The sequence below is a fragment of the Cokeromyces recurvatus genome (assembly GCF_025118155.1).
Source record: "Cokeromyces recurvatus strain NRRL 2243 chromosome Unknown BX663scaffold_2, whole genome shotgun sequence".
Taxonomy (NCBI): Eukaryota; Fungi; Mucoromycota; class Mucoromycetes; order Mucorales; family Mucoraceae; genus Cokeromyces; species Cokeromyces recurvatus.
The window spans coordinates 1,254,419-1,275,085 of record NW_026251388.1 but is presented as its reverse complement, the minus strand read 5'-3'; the positions used below and the strand labels follow the sequence as shown (position 1 = coordinate 1,275,085).

At 29.6% G+C, this 20,667-nt stretch overlaps 9 protein-coding genes across 9 annotated transcripts; 4 read left to right on the top strand and 5 right to left on the bottom strand.

The window, feature by feature from the left end:
* Window positions 1-263: 263 nt before the first annotated feature.
* BX663DRAFT_529043 (uncharacterized protein) lies at window positions 264-1,278 on the top strand (the record flags this gene model as incomplete). Its single annotated transcript, XM_051530212.1, has 4 exons — window positions 264-488; window positions 552-832; window positions 913-1,012; window positions 1,081-1,278. The coding sequence occupies 4 exons, from the start codon at window positions 264-266 to the stop codon at window positions 1,276-1,278; spliced, it is 804 nt and encodes a 267-aa protein (XP_051387315.1).
* A 94-nt stretch (window positions 1,279-1,372) lies between these two features.
* BX663DRAFT_529042 (uncharacterized protein) lies at window positions 1,373-2,589 on the bottom strand (the record flags this gene model as incomplete). The annotated part of the gene is made up of 5 exons (XM_051530211.1): window positions 1,373-1,452; window positions 1,556-2,009; window positions 2,090-2,241; window positions 2,316-2,372; window positions 2,460-2,589. The coding sequence occupies 5 exons, from the start codon at window positions 2,587-2,589 to the stop codon at window positions 1,373-1,375; spliced, it is 873 nt and encodes a 290-aa protein (XP_051387314.1).
* A 585-nt stretch (window positions 2,590-3,174) lies between these two features.
* On the top strand, window positions 3,175-4,933 carry BX663DRAFT_557888 (uncharacterized protein). The gene is made up of 4 exons (XM_051531789.1): window positions 3,175-3,545; window positions 3,608-3,791; window positions 3,853-3,946; window positions 4,205-4,933. Exons 1-4 carry the CDS (start codon window positions 3,316-3,318, stop codon window positions 4,708-4,710), a joined length of 1,014 nt encoding a protein of 337 aa, XP_051387313.1. The 5' UTR covers window positions 3,175-3,315; the 3' UTR covers window positions 4,711-4,933.
* Window positions 4,934-6,008: 1,075 nt separating this feature from the next.
* Window positions 6,009-7,379, bottom strand: BX663DRAFT_426253 (kinase-like domain-containing protein; the record flags this gene model as incomplete). The annotated part of the gene is made up of 4 exons (XM_051522528.1): window positions 6,009-6,369; window positions 6,427-6,511; window positions 6,588-6,795; window positions 6,864-7,379. The coding sequence occupies 4 exons, from the start codon at window positions 7,377-7,379 to the stop codon at window positions 6,009-6,011; spliced, it is 1,170 nt and encodes a 389-aa protein (XP_051387312.1).
* A 1,012-nt stretch (window positions 7,380-8,391) lies between these two features.
* BX663DRAFT_495522 (uncharacterized protein) lies at window positions 8,392-10,998 on the top strand. Its single transcript, XM_051525655.1, has 3 exons — window positions 8,392-8,492; window positions 8,587-8,635; window positions 8,751-10,998. Exons 1-3 carry the CDS (start codon window positions 8,450-8,452, stop codon window positions 10,909-10,911), a joined length of 2,253 nt encoding a protein of 750 aa, XP_051387311.1. The 5' UTR covers window positions 8,392-8,449; the 3' UTR covers window positions 10,912-10,998.
* A 14-nt stretch (window positions 10,999-11,012) lies between these two features.
* BX663DRAFT_426497 (uncharacterized protein) lies at window positions 11,013-11,948 on the bottom strand (the record flags this gene model as incomplete). Its single annotated transcript, XM_051522551.1, has 4 exons — window positions 11,013-11,239; window positions 11,293-11,456; window positions 11,674-11,726; window positions 11,883-11,948. The coding sequence occupies 4 exons, from the start codon at window positions 11,946-11,948 to the stop codon at window positions 11,013-11,015; spliced, it is 510 nt and encodes a 169-aa protein (XP_051387310.1).
* A 22-nt stretch (window positions 11,949-11,970) lies between these two features.
* BX663DRAFT_495519 (uncharacterized protein) lies at window positions 11,971-13,097 on the bottom strand. Its single transcript, XM_051525654.1, has 2 exons — window positions 12,801-13,097; window positions 11,971-12,731 (listed from the first exon to the last, which is right to left on the bottom strand). Exons 1-2 carry the CDS (start codon window positions 12,940-12,942, stop codon window positions 12,142-12,144), a joined length of 732 nt encoding a protein of 243 aa, XP_051387309.1. The 5' UTR covers window positions 12,943-13,097; the 3' UTR covers window positions 11,971-12,141.
* BX663DRAFT_495516 (uncharacterized protein) lies at window positions 13,075-13,592 on the bottom strand. The gene is made up of 3 exons (XM_051525653.1): window positions 13,546-13,592; window positions 13,288-13,407; window positions 13,075-13,201 (listed from the first exon to the last, which is right to left on the bottom strand). The coding sequence occupies exons 2-3, from the start codon at window positions 13,365-13,367 to the stop codon at window positions 13,120-13,122; spliced, it is 162 nt and encodes a 53-aa protein (XP_051387308.1). The 5' UTR covers window positions 13,368-13,407; window positions 13,546-13,592; the 3' UTR covers window positions 13,075-13,119.
* A 458-nt stretch (window positions 13,593-14,050) lies between these two features.
* BX663DRAFT_548379 (uncharacterized protein) lies at window positions 14,051-14,466 on the top strand (the record flags this gene model as incomplete). Its single annotated transcript, XM_051531073.1, has 2 exons — window positions 14,051-14,104; window positions 14,170-14,466. The coding sequence occupies 2 exons, from the start codon at window positions 14,051-14,053 to the stop codon at window positions 14,464-14,466; spliced, it is 351 nt and encodes a 116-aa protein (XP_051387307.1).
* Window positions 14,467-20,667: the final 6,201 nt, after the last annotated feature.

The following is a 20,667-nucleotide window of genomic DNA, read 5'->3' as shown; positions in this document are numbered from 1 at the left end:
CTGCTTGCTGCATAAATTTTTTTTTTGTTCTATATATAAATTTGTATATATAAGCTGAGAAAGAAAAGAATAAAAAAGAAATAGGAGAATAGAACTTTGTTGTACTTCTTTCCCTTTTATTTATTTATTTATATATTACAATGTCTTCTTCTCTTATTAAGGATATTACAGAATTAAGACCTATTGATCTTAGTTTAGCAGAAACTAAGCCAGCTTTAATTGCTGTTAGTCCAACTGTATCTATTCAAACAGCCCTTGGAAAAATGTATCATAATAAGATTACATCCTTACCCGTCTTTTCTCATAATAACACAGAAATTGTCAGCATTGTGAATCTTTTTGATATTTTATTATATCTTGTTCAAGGAAATAGTATTGAAAAAGAAAAATTGAAATTAGATGAACCAGTAGAAAATGTGTTGGGACTTGATACAGATAGAGAAAGTTATCGAATTCATAAAGTAGATTGTAAAGACAAACTTATTGAGGTAAAAATGTAGAATAAATAAAAGAGAGAGAAATTAAGTTATTTTTTTTTTTGTATTTGCAAGACTTTACGTGCTTTTGCTTCTGGTAAACATCGAGCCCTTGTTGTAAACTTTGATGATGAATTAAAAAATCCATGGATTTTGTCTCAAACTGACATTATTCGACATATTGTAAAGTATCCAGATTCTGTTTCCAATATACTCGACTTAAACTGTCGTGTACAAGATTTAGAAAACTTGGTTTCTGAAAAGCAGTTAATTACAGCCACCGACCTCGAAAGAGCTTTAGATGTCTATCATCTTATGGCTGAAGAGAATCTTAGTGCTGTTCCTGTTATTAATAAGTATGTATTCATATTCTCTCTTTAACTAACTAAATAAATAAATATGTATATGCATCTATGTACTCATTATATACATATAGAAATAATGAGTTTGAAGGTGATCTTTGCGTAGAGGATTTACCAGGTGCTAATCTAGAACATATTGAACAATTGACGCTTACATGTAAAGAATATATCAAGGTACATGATAGAATAGAATATGAAATAAACTCACTCATATACATTACATACTTGTACAATTAATATAGATTACATCAGATTATCTTACACCTTCTGTCGCTACATCAGATACCACTTTAAAGGAAATTATTGATATTATGATAAAACAAGATACTCATCGTGTTTGGATATTAGATTCAAAAGAATCAAGAAAAGTAACTAGTGTAATTACTATGTCAGATATTATGGGACTTTTATGTCTTTATCATAAACCCTCTCTTTTTTAATATATTCTTTATGAATGATATACAACATATTGGCATAGGTTATATATACATTTATATACACATATTTGTATATGAATATATTTTTATATAAATATTAATTTTGATATTTATCCATAACAGCTATTGCCACTGATCCAAGTGTTTGTCTAATATATTCACGTTCGACATCATGACCTTTTTTTTTTTTTTTTTTTTTTTTTTTTTTTTTTTTTTTTTTTTTTACAATTATAATTAAAATGAATGTTTATATTATATATCATTTTAATCTTAAACTTACTATCTTCAACTTCTCCCCATCGCTCCATTTGAGAATTCATTTCAACATGAGCAGCTTGAGCAGCTTGTTCAACTGAAATTCCCTTTTTAACTAGAGCAAGACCAATTAAAAAGCTTTTAGCACTCATTACAGCTTTTTCAAAGGCTGCTAATTCTAATGGATCCATGGCTTCAACACTCGCTCTTAACTTTGTCTTTGTTTCTTTTGGTTGACAAAGTGCAAAGATATCTGTAGTTGTATTGATCTTCACATCAAACCTCTTTTCTACCCATTCAATAATTGGCTTCCAATGAGCATCTTGAAGTTTTGTCAAAGATTCTGGAGAATTTTCAAAATAACAAACAGAATCTGTATCAAAATAAGACATAAGTTTATCAATCACTGCTGACTTTAAGTTTGGATCTTCAGAATGAGCAGGATCAAAGGCATCCATTGAGCGTGCAACAATAGAAGTCTATTTGAAATGAATTAGTTTGTAATCAAAAACGGAATGTATACAAATAAGTGAGATTATTTTTTCTTAAAAAAAATTACCAAAGGTAAACTATGGGCTTTTAGATTCGTTGTTTGAGCATCCCATTCAGCAGCTGTTAATAAAGCTAAATGTCGTTTATTTAGAGGGAATTTTACAATATGCTTGCTAGGTGTACGTAAGTTACGGTGATCGAGAACCACAGTAATACCATCTATGTATTCCTATATTATTATGTATCTGTATATACATATATAAAAGAGTTTACTTTATTTTCTATAACCTTACCTTTATCTTCTTTAATACCAGCACGTTTCCAGAAACGAGTTAAGGTACGCTCAGCACCTTAATAATAATAATAAAAAAAAAAAAAGTAATTAAGAAGGATTCAACATTTTTATTTTTTTAAAAAAAAAAATGATCTGAAATTACGTTGAGTAGCAACTTCCTCTTGTTCAATAGTAACATTACGAACTATATTTGTTGAATGCAATAAACGTCGAAAAGTTGTTAATTTATTATTATTTGAAATAGGTTTCAATAAAGATCTCAAGCTGAACATGTCAAAAAAAAAAAAAACCAGGGACAAAAAAAAAAAAAAAAAGAACCTGGGGTTTATTGTGCAATCAGCTTATTACTACTAATTAAAAAAAAAAAAAAAAAAAAAAAAAAAAAAAAAAAAAAAAAAAAAAAAAAAAAAAAGTCCGATGATAAAAGGTGGTTGTTATTGCTCGTGCAACTAACTAACTACTTTATCCCTTATTATTATTATTTGAAAAAATAAGGGTGTTACACATCTTTTTAATTTCGAATTTTGATATTAGTCACTTTAACAAAAAAAATAAAGTAAATAGAGAAAGACTTTATTATATCTTCTTCTTTGTTACAGTAACAATGCTCATTTTCTTTTATAATAATTTACCTAAGCATAAGTAAGTAAGTAAATACATACATTCACTGCTGCTATACTAACAATCTCTAATGCTTTGTTGTGATACATCATCCCATTCACTCCATAATAAATCCAATTACGTTTTGTGTGTGTGTGTGTGGTTGAGGAGTTTTTATTTTATTTTTTTTTTGTGGCTATATTATTTCATTCTCTTTCCTTTTCCCCCCTTTTTTAGCTTTTTTTTTTTTTTTTTTTTTTTTTTTTATTATAAATTTAAATCCCCTCCATACTGAAAAATCAAAGTGATATTTATTTATTTAATTTTTTTTCCCTCTTTTCCTCTTTTCCCTTTTCTTTTTATTATTAAAATATAACATACATACATTAATTTTTAAAATGACTGCATCTGTTACTCGTAGTGGTCGATCTTCTACTAAAAAAAGTATCCCATCTACAGTGGATTATATTGTTACAAAGACAAAATCTTCTTCTGTTAAAAAAAAGAAACAACAACAACAACAGCAGCAGCAGCATCATCATCATCATCAACTACTGCGTGCTAACAATAAGAAGGATTCGGATCTTGAAAATAGATTAAAAAAAAGTCAACAACAACAAGAGCAAGAGTATGGTTATGAGTATGATTTTTTGATGTCAAATTACATATTCATTTATTTTATCTTATTAGACACAATGAATTAGTTGAAAAAATGAACGTATCTGAACATCCAGAATATGTTCGTTTGATGACTCAACTTGATCAGTCAAAAAATGAACGTTTACAAAAGGTAGAATGTTGGAGAAATCTGGAACGTCAATCAATTGAAGATTGGTTCGCAGCTCAAAAAAAACAAGCTTGGAATGAGTTTTATGTAATCTTAAAAAAAAATTGAAATGATAAATTCACAACTCACCTTACCTTTTTGTATTTAGTATGCAAAAATGAAAGTACGGTCAGATCTTGTAAAAGATGCACAAGAAAAGATCACAAGACTTAAGCAGGAATTGTCACAATTAAATAAACAATGTAAAGAAAGAAAAAAAGAAAATATAATAGATGGGGTTGGTGGTTTATCTTTTATTTTTTTTTTAATCTAATCTAGTAAAAATTCAAGTCTCTAAAGAACAAAATGAAAAGAAATATGAAAATTGGATTCCACCCGAAAGACTTTATACAATTGATATCCTTTTTCTATTCTACTCTATTTATACTTACAAAATGGATGTATTTATCTATCTTTAACTCTTTTTTTTTTATTATTATTATTACGTTCGTTTGTTGTAGGTGCTACTGAAGAAGAAATAGATCGTGATCTTAGTTGTGCAAGACAGCCTTACAATGGAGACAATACTCCTAATTTAGTTTATTCAGATTATGAATCTCGAAGTACAACTGATACGGTTGAAGAAGTCGTTGATAATCATCATAATGAATTAGTGACATCCAATGATACAACAACAACAGCAGCAGAAGATTCGACTGAACAACAACACCACCACCACCACCACCACTATTATCAACAACCAGTTTGTTACTATCCATCATTATCTACACCTACACCTACACCTACGTCTACATCTACATCCACATCTACGTCTACACCTACGTCTACACCTACACCTATACCTACCTCTATCTCTGCTGCTTCTTCTTCTTCTTCTTATCAATATAATAATAACACATCACATTCTTCCTCCTCAGCTATCATCACTTCTGATCTATATTCTTCTCCTTATGAAGGAAGACAACATAAATGGCTATCACCTTATCATTCAACGACATCAACATAAAAAAGGACGATATGGATGCCTTGTTTGCAATCATGATATAATCCTATTTTCTCTCTTTTAATCAACAATGTTTTGACATAATAATAAACTTTACCTACAATAGTCAATGTCATAAAAAAAAAACGAGTAGTAGTAAGGAATTCTATTTTATCATTCTCTTTTTCTGCTCCGAAAAAGGAAAGAAGAAAGATAATACATGTGAATACATATTTCTCTAAAAAAATAAAAAATAAAATAAAATAAAAAATAAATAAAATGTGTGGGGGGAAAATAAACCTTGGATTTCATTACTTGAAAGCTTTACATGTAAATAATAAAGAGAGTATGATTCCAGTTTATACTTCTTTACTCTCTCTTGTATAACAAATTACTCTATTTGGAATATTTTACAAGAAAATGCGGAGATTTGTCTGCACATATAAACTTTAAATATAATAAGGTCATGAAAAAAAAAACAGTATTATAATAATTATTTATTAGCTATAAAAGAAGGCCAAGTTGTTGTTATAATAACCCTCTTTTTATATGTATGTAAATATGTATATGTATATGCTGATATATATTATTTCTACAGTGTAAAAGAAATAAAATAAATTCCACAGAAACTGGCTTTAGTTTTTTTTTCAAAAAAAAAAAAAAAAAAAAAAGAATGCTGCCGTTAATAAAATAGGATCAAGATTTACATTAAGTTCAAGACAGTTCTTGAAAAAAGTTGACTATGACTTAACCTAGCCCTTTCCATAAGTGATTCGTACGACTATGTTGGTGTTTCAGTAGTATATGAATCATCTTTAGTGTTGACTATATATCTTACAAGTAGTGTATGATTTGAATGTAAAACCCCGTCTTCTGGATGGCTTATATAGAATACTCATGATTGATTGATTGATTGGTTTATTTATTCTACTTTTCAACCTTAATTGAGTCGAGTCGAATCAAACTATCATCCTATTATTTGAACCTAAGACTGTAGTTAGTCCTCTAGCCTGCCTAAAAAATAGATGCGTGTTGTCCTTCAAGACGTGTAACATTATCTTCAAATTAACTGTGTAACCTTATCTCAATATTGGCGATTCTACTTGAAACATATACTACAGGATCTTTTCTCTTCCTTTACTATTCTTGTTTTAGGTTTCATCATACATGATGTAATATACAAAGAAAGGATAGATAGATAGATAGGCTTTGTTTATTATATACACAAATAGAATCATTTTTATGAACAAAATGATTATTATTACATATTAAATATATTTGTATATAAAAAAAAAGATATTTTTTCTCTTCTTTTTTTGTTATTAAAAATCAAGGAAAAGATGTCTAAAAGGATCAGGTGAATAATGATTACCATATTCTTCATCTGTTTCTGGATATTTATCGAAATGACTAGCGTCACCATCACCACGTATATCGGGTACATAAGGAGGTCGAATTTGACGAGCCAAGACTCTATTAAAGTCTACACCTTGAAACCAAGCATGACGTTTAATATCTTCACTCCCATCTTTCAAGTTACCATATCTTTTTGTTAAATCAGCTGTCAAGAGACGTTTTAACAAGTCCCTTGAATTGGGTATAAAATACTGAGGAAATTTCACACGGCCAGCAAGAATTTTTTCGTATAATTTAAGATGATCATCATCATAAAATGGTGGATATCTATTGAAACAAGTTCAGTGGAAAGAAACTATAACTACTATTTTTTTTTTTTTTTACCCTGCCAACATTTCAAAGACTAAAACACCTAAACTCCACCAGTCTACAGCTCTTCCATAACCTTTTGATTGAATAATTTCTGGTGCTATATACACATATATATATATATATATCAGTTTTATCGTGATTCTTATTATATATATATATTTCTAATATCATACCTAAATAGTCGGGTGTCCCACATAAAGTCCAAGTAATATCAGGAACATGTTTGGCAAATCCAAAATCAGTAATCTTAATATGTCCCTGACTGTCTAGTAACAAATTTTCTGGTTTTAAATCTCTATAAATTACATTTTTTGAATGTAAATATTCAACAGCCAATATAACTTCTGCAGCATAAAATTTTGCAACATGATCAGGGAAACGCTTTAATTACATATAATAGAAAGAAAGGATGAAGCGTTATTGTCTTTTTTTTTTTTCCTTTTTCTTACCTTTGATCGTCGTAAGATAGAGAATAATTCACCACCAGGTACATAATCCATGACCATATAGAGATGAATTGTATCTTGAAATGTTCCCCACATATTAACCAAGAAAGGATGTGCAACTGATTCCAAAATATGCTTTTCATTATTCGTATGTTCGACTTGCTTCATACGAACCACTTCCGATTTTTTAAGTACTTTAATAGCATAATATCGACGATTCACACGAGATTGAACAAGATGAACACGACCAAAGGAGCCTGTACCTAACGTACGCAAGACATTAAAATCTGTCAATTTAAGTCGAGGTCGATCCTGTCGTTGTTTAATAATCGTTTGATCATTATAGAGTGCTGATCGATCATGATAAGCTTGTGATTGGACTATAAGATCTTCATTCTTTTTTTTATGGTTAGCTGCTGTATCATTTGCTGTTATGATTGAACAAAACTCAGCATGAGAAGCTATTTTACAACGAAAAAGAAAGAAGAAGAAGAAGAAAAAAAAATAGGTGTTAATCATGTGTTTATTACATTTAAAAAGTCTCGTTTACAGCTGTCTTTCTTTAATAGCTGCAAAGATTCAATTAATCCTATATAACAGACAAAATAGAAATGAATAGTCTCCCCTTTTTTTATTTATTTATTTATATAAAATGTATGTATGTATATACCCATGATGATTACCACTAACTTGAAGTAAATAAATAAATAAATAAACAATTACCTTCTATACTCTTATCTTTTTCATTTTTCTCTTCAAGTCGAGATGATGAGTGTTTAGTTTTCATTGCAACATCATGTTGATGATGAGATGACATGTTTAGACTTGCTAGATTCGAAACAAAAGAGTTATGGTGTTGTTGTTGTTGTTCTTTTTGTGGGGTAGAAGAAACCTGATTTTGTTGTTGTTGACGTGAACCTTTAGCTTTATCGATAAATTTGTTTATAAATGACATTTTTTATTATGTGTATAAGAGAAAGAAAAAAAAAAAAAAAAAGAGTTACAAAAAATAAATAAATAAATAAATCCATACACATATTTATATGTATTGTGTCCTAGTCTAATTAACTTAAATTGATGTCTGGCAGCAAAAAAAATAAAAAGAAGGAGGGGGGTGGGGCAAATAAAAAATAAAAAAAAGGAACCAAAATGTGGACATTGAAAGTAGTACTTTTTTTTTTTTTTTTACTCAAAATTACTTTTGAAAACAAACCAAAAAAAAAAAGAAGCATGCCTCAACTGCTTTCAAGATCTTTAAATCACTTTTTATCCTATGTAAAAAGTTACACACAATCAATGATAAATTTTTAGACAACAACAGTGAATTGTAAGGTTGAATATAAAATGCTCAATTATCATTGGCTAATGGTTTCCAAGGTGCATCATTTTATATCCTCATTCAGTTAAAGACTTTTAAATCTAAAAGAACTTAATAATATAACATTTCTGACGAATAAATCTCTTTTTAATCAAGTTGGATTCTTCATCATAAAATAGGATAGCTGACTTTTAAAAATGTCGACCTTAGTTACTTGTGTCAAATTTATATGATTTAACCATTTTTTTTTTCTTTTTCTCTTCCAGAATTAATGTCTACTACTAAACGTAAAGGAAAGACAGTTCCTTGTGAAGGTAAAATAAGTTTAATTATCAAATAAAAATAAATAACTAAATAAAAAAAGTTCCCTTTCATATAATGTCTAATTTGAATTCTTTTATCAAATAGGTTGTAGAGAAAGAAAGAAAAAATGCACAACTGGTCAGCCTTGTGAAAGGTTATAAAATATGTATACATACATATATACACACATATACACACACACACACACATTTATATACATACATGCATATAAAAGAACTTGTAACTAATCATTCAATTTTGATCAATAGATGTAATCGACTTGGTATTCAATGTTATTACATTAAATCAGTAATTCCACCAAAAATTGAATACATTGAAGCTGCTTATAATCAACAACTTCAATTTCACATCAACATGTTGGAAGAAAACATGAAAATTTTAGAAAAAGAATTATATTCTTTAAAATTACCATTACTTGTTGAACAACAAAAATATATATTGGAAGATACTAACTCTGACACGGATTCTTCAACATCTACTTTTACTTCTTCTTTATCGACTTATAATAGTAGCATGACAACATCAAAAGACTGGAAACTTACATTTAATAAAGATGGAAGCATAAGTATTAATACTGATATTCAATCGCATTCAAACTTATTAAATTATATAAAAACATTCAGTACAATACAAGTGATAAACAGGCAACCTACATTACCTGTTATAGGATATCTTAAGCGAAATGGGTTAAGTAGTATAATTCGAAAGGGGAGTTATTTAGCTACAGTACAATCTATACAGAATCAATCGCAACAACAGCAACACTATAATAATATATCTCAACTGTCTGTATCACAGCCTTTATTTTCTCTTTCCTTCTTAAATCTTCCAGAGACATCAAGAGTGAATGATAAAGTTCCTAGTATTCTTTATGAAAGAAAGGAGTTAAGTTTAGAACTCATCAATACCTATTTCTCTTGTTGCTTTTTAAATCATGTTATCTTTCATCAAAAGACTTTTTATGATATGTTTATAAAGGATCCATCGGATTTAGAGACTTCACCTGTCGTCTCTGCTCTTTGCGCAATTATTTTAGTCATTCATTGTAAACATATTATGGCTATCGTTCCCTATGATCAACAATTTGCATTAGGAGAATATTATTTTAACAAAGCACGTTCATTCATTTCAATTCAATTTGATGAACCCACACTAGAGACCATGATCACTTATTTACTCATGTCACTTTATAAAGGGAAAATATTACAGCCCAAGGCATCTTATATGTATCTTGATATGGCGATTCGAATACGTCAAATATTAATAGAAACTGTCTATAGACAACCTCATGTCTCTTTAGAAAACAACTGTAGATCAGGAGAATATGAGACGTTTGTAAGACTTCATGCAGCCTTTCTAGATGCGACTCAATTTATTCAGTTTATCAATAATCAACGAGGGATACCTTTAAATCGTAATACGGGTGGAGGGCCTAAGGCGCCTATGACATTGGATAACGAAAAGAAATCTTTCTTAAGATCCTTTTATTTAGCCTGTCAAGATTTCTGTCTCTCAAGGGCTCTACCAGATGAAACTCAAGAGATTAAGCGAGCGATTATGAGAGAATATTATATAGGACGCATGAGTAAGACGATGCATCCTTACCTTATTCGTGTTCGATTTAGTGATGATGATTGTATTCCTCTTTCCTTTATAAAGGACATTGAACGAGATATAAACAGATTATATTATCAACAGATACCCAAAGAGAATCAATTAAATTCAACTATCTTTGAAGATGGCATACATGAGATTGAGTTTAAGAGACGTATGAAAGAAGATAAACGATCTAATCCTGACTCAGTAAGTTTAGCAGCCCAGTATTTTCAATGTTTAATTGCATTGTATGAACCCTATTTACCCATCCTTCCTGTCTCTCCCACATTGACTCACCATCTACTCACGATTCAAGGTCTCCCGATTGAGCATGACATGTTACAAAATCCAAATAATAATAAACGAAAAAGAAATGTCATGATGGATGAGCAGGACGTATCATCCTATGATCTGTTGGCTCATACTTTACGAGCGCAAGCCATTTGTTATAAAAGTGCTATTCAAGTCGTTCGATTATTAGACTATCAATCTACAGTCCTCGGTACATGTACAATATCATCCGCTAATCTCTTATGTGCTTGGGATATCTTGATACGAAATTCATGTCTTGCAATGACGGAGAAGGAAATCGAAGAAGAGATAAGAATTAAAAAATTCTTATCGATACAAGAGGTTCGACTCTCTCGAGAATATGCTTTGAGATGTATTGAAATCTTTAGAAGAGGTTATATGTTTAATAGTGCAGAAAAAGAGATTTGGGCCTATTATGAAGCAGTTGCGAAACAATTATCAAGTACATTATGTCAACCAACTCCTTCAACAGCGACCTATTGGGAACCTGCCTCTATTTGATACATGATCATCATCATTTTTTTTTTTTTTTTGCATTGTATTCATATTTTAATAATAATAATAATAATAAACTTTTGTACACATAAGAGGACATGATCTATTTATCTTGAATATAGAATAAATTCATCATGTGTGTTTGAATCATTGTAAGTGACTGCAAATATCCGTTTTGGCCAAGGTTCATGTACAAAGAAATAAACGAATGAAGATAAATGAACTGATAATTGACTTGATAACCTAGCTGCTTCTTCATCACCTGTTTTAAAATTGCCACTTGTTTCACGAACGAAACCCCAAAGTAAAGGTAATTCAATTGCATTTAAACCCACTAATAGATAAAGAGAAAAAAAAAATATAGATACATTTTTCGTGTTATTACACAACATGTATATACAAATATATTATTATTATTATTATTTATACATTTCAAATATATAATTTGAGCTTTGATAGCACTGTTTCTAAACATCCAACTATGACCACTGTTAGGTTGACTTTGGCATGATTTACATGGCATATTGACATGATATCCAACTACATTACCACTTGAAGGAAGATATAAGTGTGTGTGTTTTTTTTTTCGTTATCTGCTAGTCTAATATTCCATTTACATTACTTTACCAGTTTGTACAAGCAAAATCTCTGACTCTACACCGACAAAAAGTTGTAGGATAATCACCATAAATAAATCCAATTCTACAAGTAAATAAATAAATAAATTAATAAATAAATGTATATGTTATCCCTTTATTTATTTATTACGTGCTAGGAAATAAATCAGTGGAATAGAGTTCAACTGTTTTTTCATTAGAGGCCTAAAAAGATCTTTATAGATTGGAATGGTGATGATAATAAAAGAAAGGGCTTATGAAACTTACTCTATTTACATGCATTCCTCGGTCGCATAAAACGATATTACAATCTTTACATTCAATTCTATAAACATGTTCACGATGATATTCTGTTGCAACATGAAGTATACGTTGATATTCAAAAGAGATCTGTCTGTAATAAGTATCAAGACTATTCTCTCTCATAAAAGTTCTACCCATTGAATTAGTTGATAATAACATAGTAGTCCTTAAAGGTCTCATTCATCTATAAACAAAAGAAAGAAAGAAAGAAATCTATTTTATGTTATTTTTTTTTATTTTATTTTATTATATGTACAAGGTTTTATCTATTTTAAACAGTGAATGTAATAAAAATTGATTCAATAGGTTTTATACATTAATCTTCATTATGACCAGGATAATGTTGAGTCCAGGGAGGTGTGGGACCTCTCCAGTCAAGCTCATTTAAATTATATGGAGTTAAAGTAGTAACGGTCCGATATGTAGTACTATCACCATGACTAGAAACACTACTATAATTATTAGGATGACATGATGATGATGAAGAAGAAGAAGAAGTTCGTCCTTCAGAACATGGACTCTCTGATAAAGTCAAATGCATAGGTGAAAGTGAAAATACTCTTAACTTTTTTGAAGTATTCTTTTCTACCATCTCATTATCCTCCTCCTCCTTCTCTTCCTTTTTTATTTTTATTCGTTCTTGTTGTTGTCCAATGATGGGTACACTATAAAGAATTGTAGTAGTAGTAGTAGTAGCCGTATTCTTTTCTTCTTCTTCTTCTTCTGCTACTACAACAGAATTTATTGTCCTTTGTTGTTTAGGTGGTGAAAGTCCATTTTGAACAGAAGTTAGTATTGCAAACTGTTGTTTATTTACCTTGTCTTGACGATGATAATTAAACTCTTGTTGTTGTTGTTGCTGCTGCATAGATAACTTCGACATGGGTTGATTTGCTATAATGATACCTTCATCAAACATATTTGATTCAGTTTCATTTCGTCTAAATATCGTTTCATCGGGTATTATTTCGATACCTTTCTCCTGCTGGCTCTCGTTTAGTGTCAGGGATCTTTTTTTCTTTTGTCTGTAATAAATGAAACCACTTGTAAAGAAAAGAAGAGTCATTACACTGCCTAGACCAATTAATATCCAATGCCATGATTTCATATCTGCCATATGTAACAATAATAATATTAAAAGGTGAAAGGGAAGGGAAGAAAGAAGTGAGAAAAAGAGATTACATAGGAGTTTTATTTTATTATGTTGTAATCTTTACAAATAAAAGTGTAGGACAACAACTAATAAGGAATTTGAGTATTTAAGTAGAGATGCTTCACATGTGGTAAAGAGTAGTTAATCAATACAAGGAATAATGAAATAAACTTGCAGAAAGAAAAAAAAATTATAATATACATTACAATGAAATCTATGTAAACTAATTTATTGACAACATTTAAAATATCATTTGACAGTGAGGCTACTATTTTATTCTATTTCAGACAGGTCTATTTGAATACATACCAGAGTCTTGAGAGTAAAATGTATACAATATGTGTATAAAAAGATACACTAGCCTTTTCTTTTTCTTTTTCTTCTCCCATTCTTTACATGTGAGAATGCATTCTTTATAGAATTAAATCTCTACAAAAAAAAAATAGTTATAAAAGTTACTTTTGTTATTTTGTGCTTTTATTATTATTATTTCCATCTAAGCCATGAGGAAAATGGCTTGGAGCTATTGCTCTATTCAATAAGCATAAATAATATTCTATTGGCTACCTTTCAACTTTAACCAATTGTCTCTCTTTCTTCTTGCAGTTTCTAAAGATATAATTAAAATACAGTGCATAATAATTGCTAATGTATGAAGACTTCAACATAGATTTGTTGTAACCATCATACCGCTAATATGACATATACTATTTTGGCTTTTCAAGTTTACAGCTGATCCAATAAATTATGTCGTCTGGGCTGAACAAAATGTCGCCTAATCAGAAATAAAATGTCGCTTAATTAGAAGTAAAGTGTCGGCCAATCAGGAATTCAATTTCGCTCTCACAGGAACAAAATGTCGTCCAATCAGAAATAAGTTTTCGCTGTCATAGGAATAAAATGTCCCCTCTTAGTTTTTCTGAGGAAGCTTTTGATTATCTCTTTCTTATAATGTCTATTGTAGCCTTACGAGATGAAGAACTCTTTTTTTTTTTTTTTTTTTTTTTTTTTTATGAAGATGGACAAAACAATATTTATAATGAAAACGGTCAATTAACGAACGTATGATCCAATGGAAGATGTCATGTCAACTATCGACGATCCCAATATTATTCTTGAAACCTTGGTTGATCATTCTTCTTATATGAAGAATAAGCCATTGGAAAAAACAACCAACTGAAAACAAAAAAGTCGACTACTTCAAAGCCAGTGAAAGTTGCCTCAAAGAGGACAAATGCAGACTATGGCATTAATCAGAGGATGACGTTCATCGATCGTATGATCGAATTACCTGTGGGACAGAGGTATGCCGCTGTGGTCGGGAGAGAATTAGGTGTCGAAGAACGAACTGCTCAGCGATGGTGGAGAAGCTACGAAGAGACTGGTGAAGTGCCGATCAAAAAATCAACCAGAAATCCAGGACGCCCAAACAACTTCACAGAGGAACACAAAGCTCACGTCTTGGACCTCGTTGATGACGATCCATAGGTTACTGTTTGTGATGTTGTTGAAAGTTTGACTAAATCCTTTGAGGATTTTTCGCTTACAAAAATCAGCCATTCATAAGCACATGAACGAAACTTGTAACCTGTCAGTCAAAAAACCAAATTTCGAGTCTGAGAAACGCAATAGTCCTGAAAACCTACAAGAGAGATACGAGTGGTTTATGAAATGGAAGGATTCAGATGCTGACTTCACGAAAAACTGTATTTTCATTGATGGATGAATCAGGGTTTCGTATCAATATGCGAAAGAATTACGCGTGATCTAGAAAATCAGAGCGTGCGGTTGTAGGCTAACTAGTGCACCGGACAACTACGTCAAATAAAATTGTGTAGTAGACTTATTCGTCATCATTTTTTTTTCTTTTCTTTTAACCATTTCAAACGACAATTATATATTCTACTTTTATAACTTTATTCTAAATTGCTAACAAACTAAATGTCTTTATGTTAGGGTACGTCTCTGTTCAGCATGTCCTGATTCCTACTCTAAAAGAAACGTCTTATTGCTGTGCAATCCTAGCAATCCTTATTGATTAACAGCAAAAACAAGACAAATGATTTTAAGATAAGCTCTTATTTTACGTTTCTATACTTTTTTGTATTTGAAAAACACAATGGTAAAGTACACATTTACCCTGCCCTACGCCGGAGAAATTTGTGGCTGCAGTTTGCCTTTAACTAGACACCCAGCTACGAGTGGGAAGCTGTCTTTTTCCTCGAATACAAGGAATAACAAAAGGAGGGCTTATTCTAACTTTTCACTTTTTTTTTCTAGAGAAATACTTAATAAATACTTTGTTTGGATGCTTTCAAAAAATGTTGCATACATTACAGTAATGGTTGTGATGGAACGTAAATAAAAAATAAAAGAGAAAATAGAAGAGAGAGAAAAGGAACAAAAGGAAATATAGTTTGAGACTGTTTTTTATTCAATAAAAAATAAAGAAAGTTAAAAGAAAGTTAAAGAAAGAAGTTAAAGATTATTTTGTGTCTATACAAATGCTTGTATTTATATTAATGAATCCTGAATCAAAGAAATAAAAATAACCGTCAAATAACATGAGTCATGAAACAGTGTTAGTATTCGGATATACGTCTTGTTGATTCAAGAGACTGATCTATGGATTATCTATTGGGTGTTATAATGATCTGATCAAGTTTTAAATAAAAAATTTATTGTTTAATCTGAGTATATGTTCCTGATATCTTTTATGTTTTATTTTATTGGATCAAAGACGACTTGAATCCTTTGTCAAGGTTATAAAAATAAATATTAAGAAATGATACGATATCTTATTTAGTTGACACATTTAGATAATTGGATGTCCCTAAATTTTATATTATTTACAAGATGTTATATACAGAGTTTTATTATATATTCAGGCTCATAGTTTATCCTTTATTATGTAATTCATCTTTTATAATATTATTTGTGCTTATATCCAGAGCTTGTTCTATAACAAATATCATAAAAAGGTTTATATATTCTATAACCCAACCGATATAACAAAGTATATCATTTGATGTTCCAATATAGCTTATTTATAATAATAATAATAATAGTAAGTGTTAATAATAAAAGAAGTAGTTTTTTTTTTTTTTTTTCCTGTTCATACATGTATATTATAGACTGTTCCATAATCCAATGATAAGGATTACAAAAAAAATGAAGGCAAATCAAAGTAGTAGTAGTGGTAGTAGTAGTAGTAGTAGTGGTAGTAAGTAACACTGGTATTGTGTAGTGATTATTAACATTTGTAAGGATGTGTTGGTAGTAGTATTGTAGTTGTAGGTATAAATGGCGGTGGTGGTATAAGTGGTGTGTTTACAGTAAACATAGCCCTATGTGTATCCTCTATTTCTGATGAAAGTAACACGGGTGTTTGGAGAGTGACTAGAATTCGCAGCATATTTAGCCCAAGCCTAGGCTGTGGAATCGAATCACTTCAAGGGTTCCCCACCAAATCAAATGAACCCTTAATTTTTTTATTTATTCTTATTTTTTGTACTACACCAGCGACTCCTTTTTTTTTTCTTTTTTCAAGCAGCAGCAGCAGCATGAGTAATGATGTTTTATGACTATATTCTACCAAGCAACGGTAGTAGGTACAGGAGGAACAGTAGTAAATACAAATTTGCTATTATTACCTGACACTATTATAGTTAGATTATATATTAGAAATAAATTCTTACACATGAATGTGTACTATGTACCTTGGTATCATTATGGTCCTCAAGACATAAAAAGATAATAGAGTGTCTAAAAAGCCTTATTTTAAGCACATACAGATACAAATCTATAGTTGCTGTGTTTGATCATAATCAACCTCTCAGGATATAATCACAAGTAAACGTAATGTACAGATTCATTTAATTGATTAGCAAGCTTCTCTAGCTAATAATATACATTATGTTATGGCTTACTTAAGAATAAAGACTTAAAAAGATCTACCAAGAATATTGTGATAACAATGAATATCTCTCTATAAACTAGTGTAAAGAAGAGTGTTCCTGATTACTTCAAAAAAAGAAGATATTGACAAATATAACAATTCTGTCACTGTAACAGTAATAAATGCAAGGATATTTCTTTTCTAAGAATATTCAATATTTTTTCCTTTTACTTTATTTTACTGAAACATTATCTAGATGTTGTATAATCAAAATGAATAATTTAGCTCTTCCTTTATCCAATTTTACATCTAAAGTTAATATTTTGCCTCATCAAAAAAAAAAAAAAAAAAAAAAGTTGAAATGAATTACCTAATAAATCCCTTGTTCCGTGTAGTATATTATCAAATACTTGTCAATGCCTACAAACCTGAAGGCTAAAAGAGGTTAAGGATAATATTTCAAAAGCTGTAAATTATACAGGGAAGACAGCAGTAATATGAACATTATTGCTATGGATTATTATTATTTTTTTAAGGAAAAAATAGGCATCATCAGAACAAACTATTCTAATTGATATCTTTGTTACAAAAAAGAGATGATTATACTGTTCCTGAGCTGAAATGTAGCAACAGTAGAGATTTGAAAAAAGAAATGCATTTCCTCCTTTATATTTGGTATATTGTAACATGTTCTCTATCATTCTTCTTATCTCTCTTTTAATTTTTATAAGATTCTTTTAAAGCCATTATAATCATTGGAATAGAACCAATTCATTTTAATGTACGTTAAATAAAATAAATAATGATATAATCTGTATCTTTTTGTGAACCTAATTTGAATGTCTGGCTTCCCACTTTATAGAAACCTTGACGTGTATAAAAGTGAATAGCTGAAGGATTATGCTCCCAAACACCTAACTACACCACATTATTTGCTTGTCTAATTGATGGGCTTTTTCAAGACTTGATGTTATGAACTGATTAAACAAGCGGATCAAAGAATTCATTATCTATAACATATCTTAGTATTTAAAAGGGGGTGGAAAATATTACTGTGAATGCAAGTCAAAGATACTTAAACTGGTTTTCATAGCATACATCAAAGAAGCTAAAATTGTTAATCTTTACAACATCATTTGGGCAAAAGAATGATTTTAAGTACGACATAAGGGAGACTAGACTTATCAAATACCCCTTGTTAGAAAATAGTTGTATATTGTACAAATGAGATGCATATTAGTTGCCTAAATAGGAAAAAGAAAGTTGATGAGAATATAAACAAAAAAGTGAAAAAGAAAAGATATTTATTTTATTTACTTTACTTTTCTTTAACATAAACACATTTCATATAGCCATAAAAAAGATACAAAATTGACAACATTTTACTATTTTACACATTGTTACTTTTTATAAGAAAGGAAGAAAATTAAATAATGTAACTGTGTGTATGTGTGTATTAAATGTGGGGTAACACATATTCTTATCGATTTCATATGATTGTGACTGTAATTTACAACAACGACCTCCTTATTCTTATAAAAAAGTAGATATTCAAAGTTATTTTTTCTTCTTTATCTTCTTTATTATTACTATTTCTTCTATAGGTAAGTCATTAAATAATACTATTTTATTCTTCTTCTTCTTCCCTGCCCTAGGAGGAAATTCTTTTTCTCATGGTTACCACTTATGTACCGGGCTCTTGATGAGGAAGACACCCTATCTTGCCCTCCTTGAATTAGGAGGACATTGTAGGGTATCTTGTTGATTCAGAGGGCGTTACATATTGTGCTAGCTGTGGGTTTTTTCTAACCTCCTAGTAAAAATAAAAAATACAAGAACAAAGAAGGTGCAAAGAATCCTAGCCTCCACGCGGCCACCTTTGGACTGCAGTAAATATTATTTTTACTGTTGACGAATTGGGGATTCACTTTTTTATATATGAAATAAAAATGAAAATAAAATACAATAAATAAATATATCTTTTTTTTTACGCGTCTTTTAATAATATTGTGCCTTCTTTAACTATTGTTTGTATAATAAAATATTTTTTTGCTCCAAATTGACTTTAAGAAGTATAAAAACAAGTAGAGAAGTTATAAAATAATTGACTTAAATAATATAGGAGATATAAGATGTAATGTAGTAGTGATTATGTAAACTATTGACTAATATTTTATCAGAGAAACTATCATGATTATTATTCTTCCTTTACAATCAAATTATCAAAAATTAACTAAGATGAGTACAATATATTAAGGATATTGAAAAAGAGACTTAATTTCCGCTTTTCCTAAAACTTATATTACATATTTCTTTTTTTTTTTTTTTTTTTTTTTGAAATCCCATTCATATAAAGCGTTTAAATGATTTAATAATGAGTAGTTTCTTTGGTTTTAGTGAAACTACTTCAAAATGGGAGTAGATATTTAAGCAAGCTATTTCTAATGTAGAAACAACTTTTGATTCTTTTCTCGAGCAACCTATTTCTCAACGACAGTCATTAGCAAACGAAGGTAAATGATGTTCTAATGTCCCTTATTAATCTCCTTTTTCTTTCTTTCTTTATTTCTTTATTATGATAACGAACATTACTTTGCACTAGTTTTCTACTGAAAAACAAAAAGTATGAGTATATTAACATCATTAGGATTATAAAAAAAAAGAATCTACGTAGTAAATTGTTAAACGACTTTAATACTTTTACTGAAATACAGTATACATAAAAGAAAGAAAGAAAGAAAGAAAGAGAACGCTATAGCAAGAGTACTTTAAAGAATATGTATTTGATATACCTAATAATAACGTAACTTTGACGTGGCAAAGAATTTAAGTGAGTTTCACATTTCTGCTATACTCTCTAAGAAAAAGTAAGCAAACATAATAAGTAGCCCATTACCTATACACATATACTTTTCGGTAATGACTATATGAGCCTTTCTTTTTTTTTCTTTTCTGACAAGCATACGAAGTATGTTTAATCCAAACAATATGACAGAAATCAATCTAAATACAACGTGCCATACTTAAGCTGATAAGATGACTAATTATTGTATGAAATGGACGCATGAAGTTAGCTTTTGTTATAACCTACTAGCAATTATCGTTCGTGGGTAATCCTTTTGAGAGAATAGACCCTTTCAACAGCGGTAATGTACACCTTGTTTCTTTCTTTTAAAAAAATAAAAAATAATCTGCATTTATACATTTTGTCATGAACTGACTTATAATGTTATGTACCTTGATTAAACAAGCGGATCAAGGAATTCTATCTAGATTCCCCTAAATCTCTCTTGATCCACTTTATCAAATAGTATTAAAAACTTCCAACACTTCATTATCTACAACATATCTTATTCGGTCGTAACTAACACTTTTCTGATTCACATCTTATGTCAGACTTCTTTAACAATTCTTATAAATACCTAAATAAAAATGATTGACTTTAGAACTATTGTTCGCTCTCATTGATTTCTTTTGTCTTTATATTATTTTTATTTGATATTTTACAAGTAATATCACAGTTTTATCTATGATTTTAACAGTTAGGTATTCATATAAGAATATCTATAGTCAGAGAGGCATTAGAAAAGTATTAGTTACGACAGAATAATCCTATTTAGTATTGTCAGTAGAGTGTACCAACTTCCTTAAGTTCATGTAACATGAAAAAGTATAATACATAAATAAGTTGAAGCCGCATTCCTTTATACTATTTGTCCAGGTACTTTAAATCTAAAATTTAATAAAGGAAGAGTAAGTGACACTGACTATGCTTATTTATTTCGATGGTC